General features: G+C 43.2%; 1 protein-coding gene across 1 annotated transcript in view; it reads left to right on the forward strand.

The window, feature by feature from the left end:
• The window catches only part of LOC309808914 (forkhead-associated domain-containing protein 1-like), a gene marked incomplete at both ends in the record, with an annotated part of 101,103 nt that overhangs the window by 39,748 nt on the left and 41,869 nt on the right, over positions 1-19,486 (forward strand). The window contains 2 exons of the mRNA XM_082629482.1: positions 5,328-5,437; positions 8,541-8,777. Of these exons, the coding sequence (XP_082485608.1) occupies positions 5,328-5,437; positions 8,541-8,777 (347 nt within the window). The remainder of the gene's footprint in view (positions 1-5,327; positions 5,438-8,540; positions 8,778-19,486) is intronic.

Below are 19,486 nucleotides of genomic sequence, written 5' to 3' on the forward strand. Positions count from 1 at the left end.
TTACTGCAGGATGTAATGGCCTAAAACAACAGTAAACATTTATTATCTCATAGCTTCTCTGAGGCAGGAAGTTGGGAATGGCTTAGCTGGGGGATTCTTGCTCAGGCTTGTCCATGAGGTGGCAGTAATGGTGGTGGCTGGGCCGTGGTCCTCTAGGGGCTTGTCTGGGGCTGGAGGACCCACCTCTAGGATGGGTCACTCCCATGGCTTTTGGTAAGAGGCCTCAGTTCTTCACTAAGTGCACCTCTCCATACGTTGCTTGAGCATCGTCAAGCTGCCAGCTCCTCCAGACAAGTGGTCCTAGCGAGTGAGGCAGAAGCTGCAATGTCTTTTATGATCTAACCTCAGGAATCAAACTGTGTCATTTCTGCAATATCCTTGGTTACATAGAGAAGCTTTGTTACGGACTGAATTGCATTCCCCCAAAATGCATATGCTGAGGCCTCAATCCCAATATCGCAGAATGTGACCATATTTGGAGATAGTGTATTGAAATAGATGAGTAAGTTAAAATGAGATGATTGGGTGGGCCCTAATCCAAGGGCTGGTGTCCTTGTAAGAAGAGAGAGAGAGACGCCAGGGATGCACGTGCACAGAGAAAAGGGCATGTGAGGACACAGCAGGAAGGTGGCCGTCTGCAAGCCAAGGAGAGAGGCCTAACCCTGCCCACACCTTGATCTTGGACTTCCAGCCTCCAGAACTGTGAGAAAATGAATTTCTTTTGTTAAGACCTCCTGTGGTGTTTTGTTATGGCAGCCCCAGCTAACTAATATAAAGTCCATCCAGTATTGGAGAGGATGATGCAAGGGTCTGAATACCAGGAGACAAGAATCAGTGGGGCCATCTTGGAGACTGGCTACCACACCATGAAAGGTGTAGATCTTGAATGTGCTCACTGAGTTTTGCCAGTCGTGCACAACTATGTAACCCAAATTCCTATCAAGATATAGAACGTTACCATCACCCCAGAAAGTTCCCTCATGTCCCTCCCCAGTCAATTCCCAGCCCCAGGCCCCAGAGGCACCCACTCTTCTGAATTCTTTTCCCGCCATGGATTAGATATTCCTGTTCTAGAATCTCAAGTACACAGAACCATGTAGTACATGTTCCTTTGTGGAAGGCTTTTTTCACTCAGCATAGTATTTCTGAGATTCATTCATTTTGTTGTATGGATCATGTTCTGTTTTATGAACATATATACAGGGTTTTGGGGTTTGTTTTTTTAATGCATCCTTGGACACATGGCACATGGGCTGTTTCTTCTCTTTTTTTCACTCCGCCATTTAAATTTTTCCACTGTAATCACCGGTTTCTCCAGTGCCATGCTGAACTTGGGGCTTCTCTGAAGGACTTGGATTCCCCCTGGAGAAATGAAGGATGAGTCGTATGGCTTAGAGTCACTCACTTCTACCTGGGCTCTATCTCCTCAGCCTCTCAGCCAGGTCTCGTGTTTCCAAACATTTGCCCTCGTTCCCCTGACACTCTCGCCATCCTCAGAAAAGGACTTTCATCTTCCCGTGTCATGGGGAGTTCCTTTCTGTCTGGGCCTCTCTACTGCACGCTTTAGAGAAAACTCTGTGCTCCAGTCCTCCATGCTGTCTCTTGACAGAAAACACCTCTTTTTAAGGGTTCCAAGAAAGCTCTTTCCTCTCTTAGCAAAGCTGGGCTCTTCCAATTAAATTGGTTTACTGTTAGACTGTCACCTTGCTTTAGACTTGAAAAATTCTATTTGAAAACCCAAAGCCAAGGATTTATTTTCTGCAGATCAGGTCAGGGTTTCTCAATCTTGGCACAGTGACAGGTGGGTCGCATAACTCCTTGTTGAAGGATCTGTCCTGTCCACTGTAGAGTGTTTAGCAGCATCCCTGACTCCTACCCACCAGAGATACCAGTAGCAACACCACCACCACCACCCCTAACTGTGGTTCTCAAAAATGTCTCCAGACGTTGTCAAAAATGAAAACGTCATTTTGCCTGGGGGAAAACTCACCCTGTTCTAGTTAATACTCATCCTTCCTGTACCACAAGGCAATAAAACGTCAGCTCCAAGGCCAAATCTTAATGGCAAGAGCTCATGGGAGGTGGGGAAGAATTACTGAGAAAAGAAAATATGTGGAGTGACTTATTAAAATAGCATCTTGATTCATATATATATATATTTTTTTCCCAATAATGGGATCATATGAACCTAACATAGGTAACCTTCTTTTTTTTTCTTTTTTTGGCCGTGCCGCTCAGCTTGCAGGATCTTTGTTCCCCAGCCAGGGATGGAACCTGTGCCCCCTGCAGTGGAAGCACAGAATCCTAATCACTGGACTGCCAATGAACTCCCTACCTGATTTTTAAAATTCAATAATATGTCATAAACATCTTCCCACTTCAATACATTGACTACATAGTGGTTAAAAGCATAGGCTCTGAATCCAACAAACTTAGGTTCATCCCTTGACTCTACCACTTACCAGCTGTGTGTCCTTGAGCAGGTGACTTGACGTCTCTGTGCCTCATATCTCTCACGTATAAAATGGAGATGGGAATAATAATGCCTATCTCACTGGGTTGTTATGAAGACGAAATCGTATCCTGCCTGTAAGTGCTGAGCACAGCGCCTGGTGCATAGCGAACATTCAGTAAATATTAAAATATTTAATATTTTATTATTTAAATTTTAAATTTTACAATCTTAATAATTTAAATATTTTAAAATTTTAATATTTAAATTTTAAATATTAAAATTTAAAAATTAAGTTATTACCTAACCATGATTGTTATTTAACTTTTATTTACAACTTACAATGTCTGAAAGACACAGTTAAGGTGCACACATACTGCCCCTGCTGCAGACTGGTGATTATTGGAGCGCACCAGGACAGCTGGGGGTTGTTAAAATATTAAAGTAACTCCCCTGCCTTTTGGCCAACAGCTCATGCCCGAAAATTCTTAAAGTGCCTGCGTCCCCGTATCCGCCGTCCCACCGCCCCAGCCCTCCCGACTCTCCCTGGGGCTTCTCCCCACTGGGACCTCCGAAGGATCCAGCATCTAGAGTTAAGCCGGTTTGGTCATACATGGCCCTTAGGTTCTTTTTGATAAATAACAGTAGCCGGTAAAGAAGTTTGGGGCAGGTGAGGGGTAACTGCTCCCGCACCTCCCTGCCTGGGTGTAAGGAAAGCAAGTCTCAGAGCAAATTCTAGCCCCACAAAGACTTTGAGTAAACACACCTTCCCCAGTAAAGGGACCCCATCGATCAGCCTGTTCTGTAAGTTTGATGAAGTCCCCCCTCCGGCCATCATCTTGCAGGGAAGCGTCCCTCAAGACAGCCACGACAGGGTCGTAGAGGCAGCCGGAGTCACCCCTTGAGATGGCATCAGACGCCAGAACTCTAAGCTGAGACTGGACAGGGGCCCAGTTAGGGTCAGACCCCGAGGCCCTCCCTGGGGACACAGGCCAGGCAGTACCTTCCTCCAGTGGGAGCCGATTTCTTGAGGAATCTGAAAACAGATGAAATCTTCCTCCTGAAAACTCAGTTTCCAAATTGAGATACACAATCAGTGTAAAATAAACCCCAGATTTCAAAGGCTTCATGCCTCGCAGAAAAAGAATATAAAATATCTCCATATTTTTGGTCGATCACGTGTTGAAATGATGCTTTTTAATGTATTGGGTTAAATAAAATTGATCATTAAAAATTCCTCTCTTCTTTTTACCTTTTTAACGTGACTACGAGAAAATTGAAAATTGCATTCTGTAGCTCCCTTTATTTCTCTATCAGGCACTGCTGCTATAGTCAGTTAGGACTTTGCTGCTCAGGATCCAAGAGAGTCAGATGGGGGCAGTGAGCTTCAAATAAAAGTTTTCTAATCATGGACCTAGTTGGGGAGGTGGAGGGAGAGAAAATGGGCAGCTGCTGAAGTTCCAGGCCCTTGTGTTCCTCATGCCCCAGGAAACACTGTGGCCAGGGCTGCTCATTCAACACGCAAGGCTGTGCATTCTCTGGGCACCACAGGCCATCAGCTATGTCCACTAGAGGTTCTGGGGTCCACAAAGAGGTTTGAGACCTGGCTGGGGGGCAGGGATCTTTGACTCTAAAATGCATAAATAAAAAATACAGAAGCAAAATGAATAAATGATGAATGTCCACAAACATGACAGTGCGTGCTTCATTCATCATTAATGTTAATACTCATTAAAGTTTCATCACCACTGAAAACAATTTGTTCAGTTTCTCACTTCACAAGAAGATAAGAATGTGCAGTGACTGTCCAGAAACCATAGTCACTTGGAAATTTAAAATATGCTGCTTGGGCCCAAGTGATCTCACACGTAGAATTATAGAAATCTTTACAAACGTTTCTACACCAATAAAAAGAAATGTATTCAGTGTTGATGTGAGTGAATTGCGAGATGTCTGATGTGATACAGAGTGGGGTCCCCAAACACAATGCCATAATCCCTGAAAGTCATATAAAAAGGCCTTGTAATACTGGGGTAAATAAGAAAAAATATAGGAAAGCTTAAATGTCTATCAAGTGGATCCTAGTTAAACACGTTTGGCACACTTGGACAATGGACCACAATGCTACCCTGGAAAAGAACCAAGTACAGCTACAAATACTGACATGGGGAGATGTTTTTGATATTGTTAGCTGAAAAGTAAGCTGGATAAGAATCTCTGTCATGTAAATGCATTTTTGTTTTTTGACAAGATATGACTGCAATAAAAAATATAGCTAATGTTTAGTGCTAAATGCTCTACATGAGTGGTCAGCAAACTTTTCCTGTAAAGAGCCAGATAGTAAATACTTTAGGATTTGTGGGTCACATGGTCTGTGCTGCAACTAGTCAGCTCTGCCTTTGTAGCTGGGAAGCAGCCATAAATAATATGTAAATCAATCACTGTGGCTGTGTTGCAATAAAACTTTATTTACAAAAATAGGCAGAAGGCCAGATTTGGCCGCAGGGCCATAGTTTGCCAACCCCTGCTCTATATCATTATTCTATTTAATCTCCAGATAGCCCTTTATAGCAGAGACTATCAGTGATCCTAAATTATGTATGTGGAAACTAAGGCTTAGAGAGAGCAAATGACTTGCCCAAGGTCATCAGCTCTTATGCGGCATAGAAAAAAGTCTGGAAAGAGACACACCACAGTGCATCAGTGCAGTTAATGCTGGGGAAGAGAAATGAGGCAGCTCTTACCCTTTCCTGTCCTCCTGTAATGCTTTCAGTGCATAAGTCTCATGAATGTGAAGGTTAATCTGAAAATATTCTTTAAGACTTTGGGGAAACTCACAGTCTCCTCTGCATTCTCTGTTGATCTTGTGTGTTAGTGTGGACCAACGCGGCGGAACTGTCGGAACAATCAGTGGCCGAGGAAATTCCTGGGGCAGAGCCCTACAGAGAAATTTTTGTGGACCAGGACCTGGCCCAGTACGATAAGGTAAGGGGTCTCAGGGAAGCACAGAGCTACAGCAGCAAGAGGGACCATGGAGAGATTGCCACTGCCTCTTGTTCTCTGTGTCTCAAGGACTGTCCCTTTTTCCTACTTCCAAGAAACCACCTCTTCCTCCCAAGACATTCAGCCAGGTTTGGCCACTGCTCATTTTATCCCAAATAACATCTACAACTACAAGGTACTGAGCACCTACTGTGTGCTGGGCCATGTCCTGTGCACTTGACATTTATTAGCTCGTTAATCTTCACCATCTTCAAAATAGATTTTATCAGCCTCACTTTGCAGATGAGGAAACTGAAGCTCAGAGAGGTTCAGTGATGTGTTCACGGCTGCCCAATGCAAGGAGCAGTGTTAGGATTCAAAGCGAGGTCTGGTTAGCTTCTCAGCGGGTACTTCTAACTCCCACACAGTAATCACTTGGTCAACCTTCAGTGATGGAACAGTGACGCAAAAACACGTTCCTAGCAGGAGGAATTGAGCCCTGAAGTCAGGGAGGCCTGGGCCAAGAGACTCGTTAAAGAACCAGAGAGGTTTAAAGCAGGGATGCGAGCAGAACAGGTGGATTCAAGTCAAGCCATCCTGGGAAGGGCCCAGGTCAATTTCTCCCCACTTAGACACGACCTGAAAGTTACTCTAAAAGAAGCAGTCTATAATATCTCGCTTTCCTTCAGGGCCAGGGCCTGCTCCTGCAGCAATTCTCAGAGTTTGTGAGGATCAGACCTACCTGGGGTTCTTGTCAGACACGGAAATCCAAACCTTCAGGAGGCAGGGGGTTCCAACCAGGCATCCTGGGACCAGACTCTGAAAAATGTTGCAGAAAGGCGAGAAGCCACACTCAGATTCTGTATTTATCGCTGTGTAACAAGCCATCCCAAAACTTAGCGGCTTCAAACAGCAATTCATTATTCCCCAGAATCTATGGGTTGACCTGGAAGGTTCCTTTGCTCGCGTCCCCTGGCCTCACTCATGCGGCCTCAGTCAGCCGCTGGCTTGGCCAGTTTGGTGGTCGGTCTCCATTGGCCTCCTTCCCACATCTAGGGCCTCAGCCAGGACGCCTGGACTGGTGCGCCCCTTTGTGCATGTGGTTTTTCATCACAGCACGGTGGTCTCGGGGTTCCCAGGGGGCCAGAGCAGAAGCTGCACAGCCTGTAAGAACTTGCCTGGAGATCATGCAGCATCACTTCCACTCCATTCCATTGGTTAAAGCAAGTCACGGGGCCAGCCCAGACTAGAGGGTGGGGAAATAGACTGGATGGCAAAACTGCAAAGTATTTGTTGCCATTTTTCAACCTGCCTCAATTTTAACTCGGAAATATAGTGCAACCACTATAATTTTTTCTATTTATAGAAAATGTTTATAAGCCATTTATCATTTTTTCTATTTATAATAGAAAGAATTCTTTCTCTTTATAAGTCGTTTATACCCTGACTTGCCAGGACTCCTTCAAGTGACAATAAACAAATTAGCTTGAGGGGGAGCATTGATTAGCTCAACTTATTGGAAAATTTAAAGGGCCACTAGCTTCAGGTATGGCTAGATCCAGGAGCTTGAATAATGTCATCAGAACACCTCCCCACTACCAACCTCTCCCCTCTGTTTCCCTCAGAGTCTGGCTTTCTACATAAGGCTGGCTTTGTGCGTCAGAAAAGACAAACTCAGGCAAACAAGCCTACATATTTAAAGTTTATGATCCAAAAGAAGGCAAGATCCTCTCCCTCTGTAATCGATGTGTGAAATCTCTGATTGACCAGCTTGGGCCACATGCACATGGGGAGGTGGGACAGGAAGGAGCAGGGCACATGACTGACAATCCTACCCAGACCCCATAGAAGGAGGAACGCTCCCTCCAGAAGGGCAAAGGGACCCTCAGCAGGAAAGCAGAACCCACAGCTGTCCACTGCCCTCTGCAAACTTCTTATATTCCAGCACTGTCACGGGGCCTGGCACTTAGTTGCTGCCCTATGAATGTTTGTTGCATGAAAAATGAATAAGCACCTGGCTGATCATAACAGGGTGAAACAGGGGAAACTGCCCAGGAGTAGGGAATATGTCTGATGCTCTCTCTTGAAGTTTTGCCACCAACTTTCACAAGGACCCAAAGGAAGGCCCCTGGCAGCAGCTGGCAATGTCAGACAGGCTTTCTCATGAGCGAGACCCTGTCCTTCCCCCGGTCACGGAGCTAGCAGGTCGTGAGGCTGACTGGACGGCTCTCCTGGGAATGAGCTGGCCCAGAAATTGCCCGTTTACCTCCTCCTGTGACCGCTTTGGAAAAGGCCTCTGGGGAATTTTTTCTTCTTCTTCTTCTTCTTCAGTTTTTCTGACATTTTATTGATAACGTCTGGTGAGAAGTTTGGGGGAATTTTTTTTTCCTTTTTTGGAAAACCTAACCAATTCTTTGGCTGCAGAGCTTTTTCACTGGAGAGATGGAGGACAGGGTTAATTATACCTGTGGGTACAGTCTACCAGCAATTTTGTTTTTCCAGCCGAAAGTTTACATGAGCCCATGCAAATAAATCACTATTCCTGTCTCATTTACTTTCCAGATTGAGTTACCTGGAAAAAATTCATACATGAATAGCCAAAAGAGGCAGGAAATATTAGAAGAGAGGAAAGGGAAAACAAATAGTTCAGAATGTTTTAAGTTAAAACAAATAACCCTCATTATAGGCAGAAAGTGGTCAAACAGAATGTTGTTTTCCTAAGTACCTTTCCTAGGTCCCCAGTGTGCTAGGCTGTATATTATAAATGAAATCATTCTAAGTAAACTTTCTAGCAACAAATGTTCCCAAGTGGGATGGTTGTTCTTAATATGAAAGTCTAATTCTCGGGGAAAGGAAAGTTTCCGTACCTGTGAGGTACAGACATCCATTACAGGAGTCTATATACAAGTACATCATTTTAACCCAATTCTTGTCTCTATGAGATTTTCCAAGTGACAGAGATAGCCTTGAAAGTCTGCTTTTTCCCTCCCTGCCTGCTCTCACCTTCCCAAAGAATGATACCATATTTTTCCTGTCTTTCTTTAAATGGGCTCAGCCTTACATCCAGACCCACACCTAGTAAATTTCCCATCTGTCCTCCACCCAGGATGAAATAATTCTGCTGCTGGGAAAAGAAGTCAGCCGTCTCTCCGATTTTGAACTTGAATCTAAATACAAAGACACCGTGATAGCAAGCCTGCAGAACCAAGTGGCCAACCTGAGGCAGAAGCTGTTGGAAACAGCCACCTCCAGGCAGAAGGAGAGGGTGATCCCGCCCAAGTTTCAGGTTCTGCATGAAGAGGACGATGCCCAACAGAGAGAGATCCAGAGCTTGAAAAACCAGGTAGGGCTCAGAGACAAGTGGGTCGGGGCCTTGGGGTCACAACACAGGGTGACAGCTCTCAGGTAGAGCCTGGGGGGAGCCACCCGGGTAGTTAGAAATGGGCAGTCAGCACAGCATGGTGAAGAGTGCAGATCCAGGGAGTGGAGGGTTGGCAAGTTTCTAGCCTTGTAAGAACAATATTAGATTTGATTAAGTGCCTACCATGTTCAGGCCCCGGTGCAGGTACTTTGGGTGCATTAGCTTATTTATTTATTTATTTACTTATTTAATGTATTTATTTATGGCTGCATTGGGTCTTCGTTGCTGTGCACGGGCTTTCTCTAGTTGCAGTGAGTAGGGGCTACTCTTCACTGCGGTGCGTGGGCTTCTCATTTCAGTGGCTTCTCTTGCTGCAGAGCATGGGCTCTAGGCACGTGGGCTTCAGTAGTTGCAGCATGAGGGCTTCAGTAGCTGTGGCTCACGGACTCTAGAGTGCAGGCTCAGTAGTTGTGGCCCACGGGCATAGTTTCTCCACAGCATGTGGGATCTTCCTGGACCAGGGCTCGAACTCGTGTCCCCTGCATTGGCAGGCAGATTCTTAACCACTGCACCATGAGGGAAGTCCCCTCATTAGCTATTTAAACCTCAGTCTTCTGGCAGATGCCATTCTACAGATGAGGAGACTGAGGCACGCTCAGAGATGCCCAGGAGCTTGTTACAGCTTGCACAGCAAGTGAGAGGCAGTGATGTGATTTGGGCTCAGCTCTGCCACCTTGTACACCTCATGCTTTCACACCCACTTTGCATTTCCACCCAACTCCTGTCGCTTCAGTGACCACTTCTCACACCCACCCGGACCCAGCCAGAAAGAGCTGGAGATGGGGAGAAGGAACCCCACAGTGTTCCAAACACTGAGGCCTTTATCAAACCCTGAAGGCAGCTGCTGGTTCATTTATAGGGAATTTCACCAAAAATTCTCCACCCAGAATGTTTGGATTTACCAGTCAACTTCCTTCCTCCTGAAACTAAATCCAAAAAAAAAAAAAATTTAAGTTTTAAAGAACTACTTTAAAATTGGCCACTGATCTTGTTCATAAATTATATCTCAACAAAGTTGATAAAAAAGCAATTGGTCATTGATGAATTTTGGCCTCAGTGCATAATTCTGCTTAAAACCGTAGTCAGATTTGGTTCAACATGGTGGAGTAGAAGGACATGTTCTCACTCCCTCTTTCGAGAACACTGGAATCACAACTAACTGCTGAACAATCATCGACAGGAAGACACTGGAGCTCACCAAAAAGATACCCCACATGCAAAGACAAAGGAGAAGGCGCAAAGAGACAGTAGGAGGGGCGCAATCCCCATAAAATCAAATCCCATAACTGCTGGGTGGGTGACTCACAAACTGGAGAACACTTATACCACAGAAGTCCACCCACTGGAGTGAAGGTTCTGAGCTCAACATCGGGCTTCCCAACCTGGGGGTCTGGCAATGGGAGGAGGAATTCCTAGAGACTCAGACTTTGAAGGCTAGTGGGATTTGATTGCAGGACTTTGGCAGGACTGGGGGAAAGAGAGATTCCACTCTTGGAGGGCACACACAAAGTAGTGTGTGCATTGGGACCCAGGGGAAGGAGCAGTGACCCCCATAGGAGACTGAACCAGACCTACCTGCTAGTGTTGGAGGGTCTCCTGCAGAGGCGGGGGGCAGCTGTGGCTCACCAAGGGACAAGGACACTGGCAGCAGAAGTTCTGGGAAGTATTCCTTGGCATGAGCCCTCCCAGAGTATGCCATTAACCCCACCAAAGAGCCCGGGTAGGCTCCAGTGTTGGGTCACCTCAGGCCAAACAACTAACAGGGAGGGAAACCAACCCACCCATCAGCAGACAAGCAGATTAAAGTTTTACTGAGCTCTGCCCACCATTGCAAGAGCCAGCTCTACCCAGCACCAGTCCCTCCCATCAGGAAACTTCCACAAGCCTCTTAGATAGCCTCATCCACCAGAGGGCAGACAGCAGCAGCAAGAAGAACTACAATCCTGCAGCCTGTGGAACAAAAACCATATCCACAGAAAGACAGCGAAGATGAAAAGGCAGAGGGCTATGTAACAGATGAAGGAACAAGATAAAACCCCAGAAAAACAACTAAATGAAATGGAGAGAGGCAATCTTCCAGAAAAAGAATTCAGAATAATGATAGTGAAGATGATCCTGGACCTCAGAAAAAGAATGGAGGCAAAGATCCAGAAGATGCAAGAAACGTTTAACAAAGATCTAGAAGAATTCAAGAACAAACAAACAGAGATGAAGAATACAATAACTGAAAAAAAAATACACTAGAAGGAATCAATAGAATAACTGGGGCAAAAGAACGGATAAGTGACCTGGAATACAGAATGGTGGAATTCACTGCTGCGGAACAGAATAAAGATAAAAGAATGAAAAGAAATGAAGACAGCTTAAGAGACCTCGGGGACAACATTAAACACAACAACGTTCACATTATACGGGTCCCAGAAGGAGAAGAGAGAGAGACAGGACCCGAGAAGATATTGAAGAGATTATAGTCAAAAACTTCCCTAACATCGGAAAGGAAATAGCCACCCAAGTCCAGGAAGCACAGAGAGTCCCATACAGGAGAAACCCAAGGAGAAACACACCGAGACACATAGTAATCAACTTGGCAAAAATTAAAGAAAAATTATTGACAGCAGCAAGGGAAAAATGACAAATAACATACAAGGGAACTCCCAGAAGGTTACCAGCTGATTTCTCAGCAGAAAGTCTACAAGCCAGAAGGGAGTGGCATGATATACTTAAAGTGATGAAAGGGAAGAACGTACAACCAAGATTACTCTACCCAGCAAGGATCTCATTGAGATTCGATGGAGAAATCAAAAGCTTGACAGACAAGCAAAAGATAAGAGAATTGAGCACCACCAAACCAGCTCTACAACAAATGTTAAAGGAACTTCTGTAAGTGGGAAACACAAGAGAAGAAAAGGACCTACAAAAACAAACCCAAAACAATTAAGAAAATGGTCATAGGAACATACATATCGATAATTACCTTAAACGCGAATGGATTAAATGCTCCAACCAAAAGACACAGGGTTGCTGAAAGGATACAAAAACAAGAACCATCTATATGCTGTCTACAGGAGACCCACTTCAGACCTAGGGACACATACAGACTGAAAGTGAGGGGATGGAAAAAGATATTCCATGCAAATGGAAATCAAAGGAAAGCTGGAGTAGCAATACTCATATCAGATAAATTAGACTTTAAAATAAAGAATGTTACAAGAGACAAGGAAGGACACTACGTAATGATCAAGGGATCAATCCAAGAAGAAGATATAACAATTATAAATATATATGCACCCAGCATAGGAGCACCTCAATACATAAGGCAACTGCTAACAGCTCTAAAAGAGGAAATCAACAGTAACACAATAATAGTGGGGGACTTGAACACCTCACTTACACCAATGGACAGATCATCCAAAGAGAAAATTAATAAGGAAACACAAGCTTTAAATGACACAATAGACCAGATAGATTTAATTGATATTTGCAGGACATTCCGTCCAAAAACAGCGGATTGCACTTTCTTCTCAAGTGCGCATGGAACATTTTCCAGGATAGATCACGTCTTGGGTCAAAAATCAAGCCTCAGGAAATTTAAGAAAATTAAAATCATATCAAGCATCTTTTCTGACCACAACGCTATGAGATTAGAAATGAATTACAGGGAAAAACCTGTAAAAAACACAAACACACGGAGGCTAAACAGTACGTTACTAAATAACCAAGAGATCACTGAAGAAATCAAAGAGGAAATCAAAAAATACCTTGAGACAAATGACAATGAAAACACGACGATCCAAAACCTATGGGATGCAGCAAAAGCATCCCATAGTTTTAGAGGGAAGTTTATAGCTATAGAAGCCCACCTCAAGAAACAAGAAAAATCTCGGGCCTCCCTGGTGGCGCAGTGGTTGAGAGTCCGCCTGCCGATGCAGGGGATACGGGTTCGTGCCCCGGTCTGGGAGGATCCCATATGCCGTGGAGCGGCTGGGCCCGTGAGCCATGGCCGCTGAGCCTGTGCGTCCGGAGCCTGTGCTCCGCAACGGGAGAGGCCACAACAGTGAGAGGCCTGCGTACAGCAAAAAAAAAAAAAAAAAAAAAAAGAAACAAGAAAAATCTCAAATAAACAATCTAACGTTACACCTAAAGGAACTAGAGAAAGAAGAACAAACAAAACCCAAAGTGAGCAGAAGGAAAGAAATCATAAAGATCAGAGCAGAAATAAATGAAATAGAAACAAAGAAGACAATAGCAAAGATCAATAAAACTAAAAGCTGGTTCTTTGAGAAGTTAAACAAAATTGATAAACCATTATCCAGACTCATCAAGAAAAAGAGGGAGAGGACTCAAATCAATAAAATTAGAAAGGAAAAAGAAGTTACAACAGACACCGCAGAAATACAAAGCATCCTAAGAGACAACTACAAGCAACTCTATGCCAATAAAATGGACAACCTAGAAGACATGAACAAATTCTTAGAAAGTTATAACCTTTCAAGACTGAACCAGGAAGAAATAGAAAATATGAACAGACCAATCACAAGTAATGGAATTGAAACTGTGATTAAAAATCTTCCAACAAACAGAAGTCCAGGACCAGAAGGCTTCACAGGTGAATTCTATCAAACATTTAGAGACGAGCTAACACCCATCCTTCTCAAACTCTTCCAAAAAATTGCAGAGGAAGGAACACTCCCAAACTCATTCTCTGAGGCCACCATCACCCTGATACCAAAACCAGACAAAGATACTACAAAAAAAGAAAATTACAGACCAATATCACTGATGAATATAGATGCAAAAATCTTCAACAAAATACTAGCAAACAGAATCCAACAACACATGAAAAGGATCATACACCATGATCAAGTGGGATTTACCCCAGAGAGGCAAGGATTCTTCAATATATGCAAATCAATCAATGTGATACACCATATTAACAAATTGAAAAAGAAAAACCATATGATCATCTCAATGGATGCAGAAAACACTTTTGACAAAATTCAACACTGATTTATGATAAAAACTCTCCAGAAAGTGGGCATAGAGGGAACCTACTTCAACATTCTAAAGGCCATATATGACAAAGCCACAGCAAACATCATTCTCAATGGTGAAAAACTGAAAGCATTTCCTCTAAGATCAGGAACAAGACAAGGATGTCCACTCTCACTACTATTCTTCAACATAGTTTTGGAAGTCCTAGCCACAGCAATCAGTGAAGAAAAAGCAATAAAAGGAATCCAAATTGAAAAAGAAGAAGTAAAACTGTCACTGTTTGCAGATGACAGGATACTCTACAGAGAGAATCCTAAAGATGGCACCAGAAAACTACTAGAGCTAATCAGTGAACTTGGTCAAGTTGCAGGACACAAAATGAATGCACAGAAATCTCTTGCATTCCTATACACTAATGATGAAAAATCTGAAAGAGAAATTAAGGAAACACTCCCATGTACCACTGCAACCAAAAAATACAATAGCTAGGAATAAACCTACCTAGGGAGACAAAGACCTGTATGCAGAAAACTGTAAGACACTGATGAAAGAAATTAAAGATGATAGCAACAGATGGAGAGATATACCATGTTCTTGGATTGGAAGAATCAATATTGTGAAAATGGCTATACTACCCAAAGCAATCTACAGATTCAATGCAATCCCTATCAAATTACCAATGGCATTTTTTACAGAACTGGAACAAAAAAGCTTAAAATTTGTGTAGAGACACAAAAGACCCCGAATAGCCAAATCAGTCTTGAGGGGAAAAAACGGAGATGGAGGAATCAGACTCCCTAAATTCAGCCTATACTACAAAGCCACAGTAATCAAGACAATATGGTACTGGCACAAAAACAGAAATATAGGTCAATGGAACTGGATAGAAAGCCCAGAGATAAACCCACACACCTATGGTCAACTAATCTATGACAAAGGAGTCAAGGATATACAGTGGAGAAAAGACAGTCTCTTCAATAAGTGGTGATGGGAAAACTGGACAGCTACATGTAAAAGAATGAAATTAGAACACTCCCTAATGCCATACACAAAAATAAACTCAAAATGGATTAGAGACCTAAATGTAAGACCAGACACTCTAAAATTCTTAGAGGAAAACATAGGAAGAACACTCTTCGACATAAATCACAGCAAGATATTTTTTGATCCACTTCCTAGAGTAATGGAAATAAATACCAAAATAAACAAATGGGACCTAATGAAACTTCAAAGCTTTTGCACAGCAAAGGAAACCATAAACAAGATGAAAAGACAACCCTCAGAATGGGAGAAAATATTTGCAAAGGAAGCAACTGACAAATGATTAATTTCCAAAATATATAAACAGCTCATGCAGCTCAATATTAAAAAAACAAACCACCCAATCCAAAAATGGGCAGAAAACCTAAATAGACATTTCTCCAAAGAAGATATACCGCTGGCCAAGAAGCACATGAAAAGCTGCTCAACATCATTAATTATTAGAGAAATGCAAATCAAAACTACAATGAGGTATCACCTCACACCAGTTAGAATGGGCATCATCAGAAAATCTACAAACAACAAATGCTGGAGACGGTGTGGAGAAAAGGGGACCGTCTTGCACTGTTGGTGGGAATGTAAATTGATACAGCCACTATGGAGAACAGTATGGAGGTTCCTTACAAAACTAAAAATAGAATTACCATAGGACCCAGCAATCCCACTACTGGGCATATACCCAGTGAAAACCATAATTCAAAAAGCCACATGCACCCCAATGTTCATTGCAGTACTATTTACAATAGCCAGATCATGGAAGCAACCTAAATGCCCATCAACAGACGAATGGTTAAAGAGGAAATGGTACATATGTACAATGGAATATTACTCAGCCATAAAAAGGAACAAAATTGGGTTATTTGTAGAGACGTGGATGCATCTAGAGACTGCCATACAGAGTGAAGTAAGTCAGAAAGAGAAGAACAAATATCATATATTAACACATATATTTGGAACCTAGAAAAATGGTAAAGATGAACCAGTTTGCAGAGCAGAAATGGAGACACACATGTAGAGAACAAACGTATGGACACCAAGGGGGGAAAACGGCAGGGGGTGGGGATGGTGGTATGATGAATTGAGAGATTGGGATTTACATGTATACACTGATGTGTATAAAATGGGTGACTAATAAGAAAAGTATAAATAAATAAATAAACATTTAAAAAAAAGAGAGAGAGAAAAAAAAAAAACCGTAGTCAGTGCTTGGGGGCCTTTGTTCTCTTGTGCTCTGTTTACTGTCTTTCCCTTCTGTAACCGATTCTAGGTACACAGTTTCAGTCCTAGAAATGGTGCTCTAGAAAGGACACAGATTGTGTATGGTGAACCTAGGAGATTCTAGCAGGAAACTGTAAGCTCCATGAAGGCAAAGGTTGGGCGCAGTAACCTTCTAGAACTCTGTTAGGACTGTGGCTGTTTGTTTGTTCTTTATTCATCCATCCATCCATCCGTCCATTAATCCAAAGAAATATTTTGGGGGGCCTATCCTGTGCCATGCCCTCTTCCAGGCTCTGAGAATTCAGCAGAGAACAGGACAGACATGATCCTTCCCCCTGTTATGCTCTAGTGAGGGAGACAGAATAAACAAGTCAACAAATACATGCTCTAATATTTAAATGAACTAATGACTCTCCTTCAAACCTGGTTTTCAAAAAACAATGAAAGTAACAGGTCCTGTAGGAATTATTAGTGCAAACAGCTACCTTGACATGTAGCTGACACATTAATGAGCATCTTTTTCTTGAACTGAACCCAATTTTGCTGAAATATTCCTTTCAGTTATTCTCCCATTTCAGAGCTTTCCTGAGAAAATGACATGTCTTTTTCAGGTACATGTACGAGGCTGAATTATTCCCACATACCTTTTTTTTTTTTTTTGGCCGTACCACGCACCTTGCAGGATCTTAGTTCCCTGACCAGGGATCAAACCCAGGCCTCCAGCAGTGGAAGCACAGAGTCCTAACCACTGGACTGCCAGGGAATTCCCCACATACCATTTTTTAAATAATTGAAATATATTTGACATAGAATATTATATAATTTCCACATAGCTTTGAATATCAGCCAGTCCCAATTTGAGTATTATTTAAAGTGGCTGCCGAAATCTGGGGGAAAAAATGTTTTTTTACAAAGAAATTATCTAGAAATAATTACACTGATGCATCATGCTCTTGCCTCCCCTACCACTGGAGCTTCACTTATAACTGAAGAATATTTTATAGCAAGGCATATATGAACCAGAGGCTCCATTGGTTTGAACTCAAATCAAGTTTCATCCACTGACATTTTAGTTTCTTAACTATTCTACTGCCTGCAGAGCATTCCACCAGAAGTGTAAGCCACATGGCAGGTTGATTTATGGTTCTGATTACTTTATGTGTTTTCCCTGGTCCCCGAAGGTGTGTGCATAATGATTTGCTCTCAGAGATCTTCGATCCGCTACAATATCACTAGAAAATTCTTACCTCCATGTGCTCTTATACGCCTGTGCTAATTAGAAGCCAAATTATCATCCTGAAACAATCACTCCTCCTAGCACTCTTAACTTTCTTATGATTCAGTGCCCATTTTATTACACAGCTTAACAGACATTAAACATCTTGGAATTTATGCCATTACAAACAATATGGATATTTACTTTGATAGTAAAAGTATCAAAGAGGTTTGAAGACTCTTTGGAGTTTTCCAGCAATCCGAAATCCTAAAACTCTGACACTCAGATTGAAATATTTTCAATCTGTCAAAACCACTGGAGTCTTAGAGGGGAACGTATGTTTTCCCTTCTGGAAGTTTGTCTCTGTGTGTTCTATCTCTGGTATCATGCAAATAAAAGCATTAAGCTGAGAAGAGCTTACAAACACTTTCAGTGTTCCAAGGACCTTTTATGGAAAAGTTGTAGTTCCCCCCAACAGAGAAAAGTAAGATGTGAAAGAATTTTTTCACTCAAAGTTTCCAAAGCACAAACATGCAAAAGTATAGCCTTGGGGAGAGTGGGGGTCAGAGTGACCTGTGTCCCCGCAACTTCTAGCATAGACCCCCCCCAATAATGTCTCAGGTGCCCCAGGGAAAAAGTAAGTGTAACTGCCCCAAATGTCCTAGACTCTGAACCATGATGGTGCATGAAACGAGTCAGAAAACTTGTGAGACCTTGACGTATCTGTTAATTCTACCAGAGTAATAATGACAAGATTTCCAAGGACACAAACCAAGACCAAAGGCTGTGAGCGCCATCTGGTGGCCATATCAGCACGCCCGAACTCCATTACCTGGGCATGCCCAGCACCTCCCCCCAATCTTTTTTTTTTTTTTTTTTTTTAGCGTGATGCCCGCAACCTGGTCTGATGGTAAACAGGGAAATTCCTGTATTTCTTCTTTTGGAGGGATTATTTTTATTTAAGATACTGAATCTCTATTTACTCTTATAACAGTTATTTTTAATTTAATGCACGTTTTTAAGTTTAAAAAGGGAGCTGCTTCTACGAAAAATGCTAAGAAATTATAGTGGGGCTAGCCAAGAGACATGGGAAAAATGGTGAAAGTGGTATATGAATGACTGAAGTTTAGGAACTCTCTTCGGGTGGGGTTGCCAGATAAAGTAAGGACACCCAGTTAAATTTGAATTTTAGAATTTCGTTTTAGTGTGTGTCCCAAATATTGCATGGGACACATTTGCACTAAAATATTATTCATTATCTGAAATCCTATTTTAAGTGAACATCCTTTTTTCCTCCCCTAAATCTGGCAACCTTACCTTAGGAGAACAAAGAAATTGCACCCAGGACTTCCCTGGTGGCACAGTGGTTAGGAATCCGCCTGCCAGTGCAGGGGACACGGGCTCGAGCCCTGGTCCGGGAAGATCCCACATGCCGCGGAGCATCTAAGCCCGTGCGCCACAACTACTGAGTCCCTCGTGCCACAACTACTGAAGCCCGTGTGCTTAGAGCCCAGGCTCCGCAACAAGAGAAGGTGCCACAATAAGCCTATGCACCGCAACAAAGACCCAACGCAACCAAAAATAAATAAATTTATTTTTAAAAAAAGAAAAGAAATTGCACCCTTCTCCTTGTCACTTCCATTTTGATCTATCAGAATAAGCTAGTGGGGCTTCCCTTGTGGTGCAGTGGTTGAGAGTCCACTTGCCGATGCAGGGGACGCAGGTTCGTGCCCCGGTTCGGGAAGATCCCACATGCCGCAGAGCGGCTGGGCCCGTGGGCCATGGCCGCTGAGCCTGTGCCCCACAACGGGAGAGGCCACAACAGTGAGAGGCCCGCGTACAGCAAAAAAAAAAAAAAGAAAAGCAAAACAAGCTAGCTCTTGTCCTGTCTACGGATTGCGTGGCATTTATGCCCCAGTAAACGGGTCCCTGTGGGAGTACTGAGGCCTGACATCTGAAAAATCACAGGGCAAAGGCCCACAGTGCACCTTGAGGTGGGAAAGTCCGGGCCACTCAGAACAAGCAGTCTGGCCACATCAGACCGAGAGGGAGGGGGTTCTGGGCCCAGCTCTCTTTCCCGGCCTCTCGGGTACCTGCTCTGTGGAGGCCGAGGCCTGGCAGCTACTTTCGGGCCCTTACCAACGTTGCATTTGATGGAGAGCCT

The sequence above is a fragment of the Mesoplodon mirus genome (genome assembly GCF_964341445.2).
Source record: "Mesoplodon mirus genome assembly, chromosome: 7".
Taxonomy (NCBI): Eukaryota; Metazoa; Chordata; class Mammalia; order Artiodactyla; family Ziphiidae; genus Mesoplodon; species Mesoplodon mirus.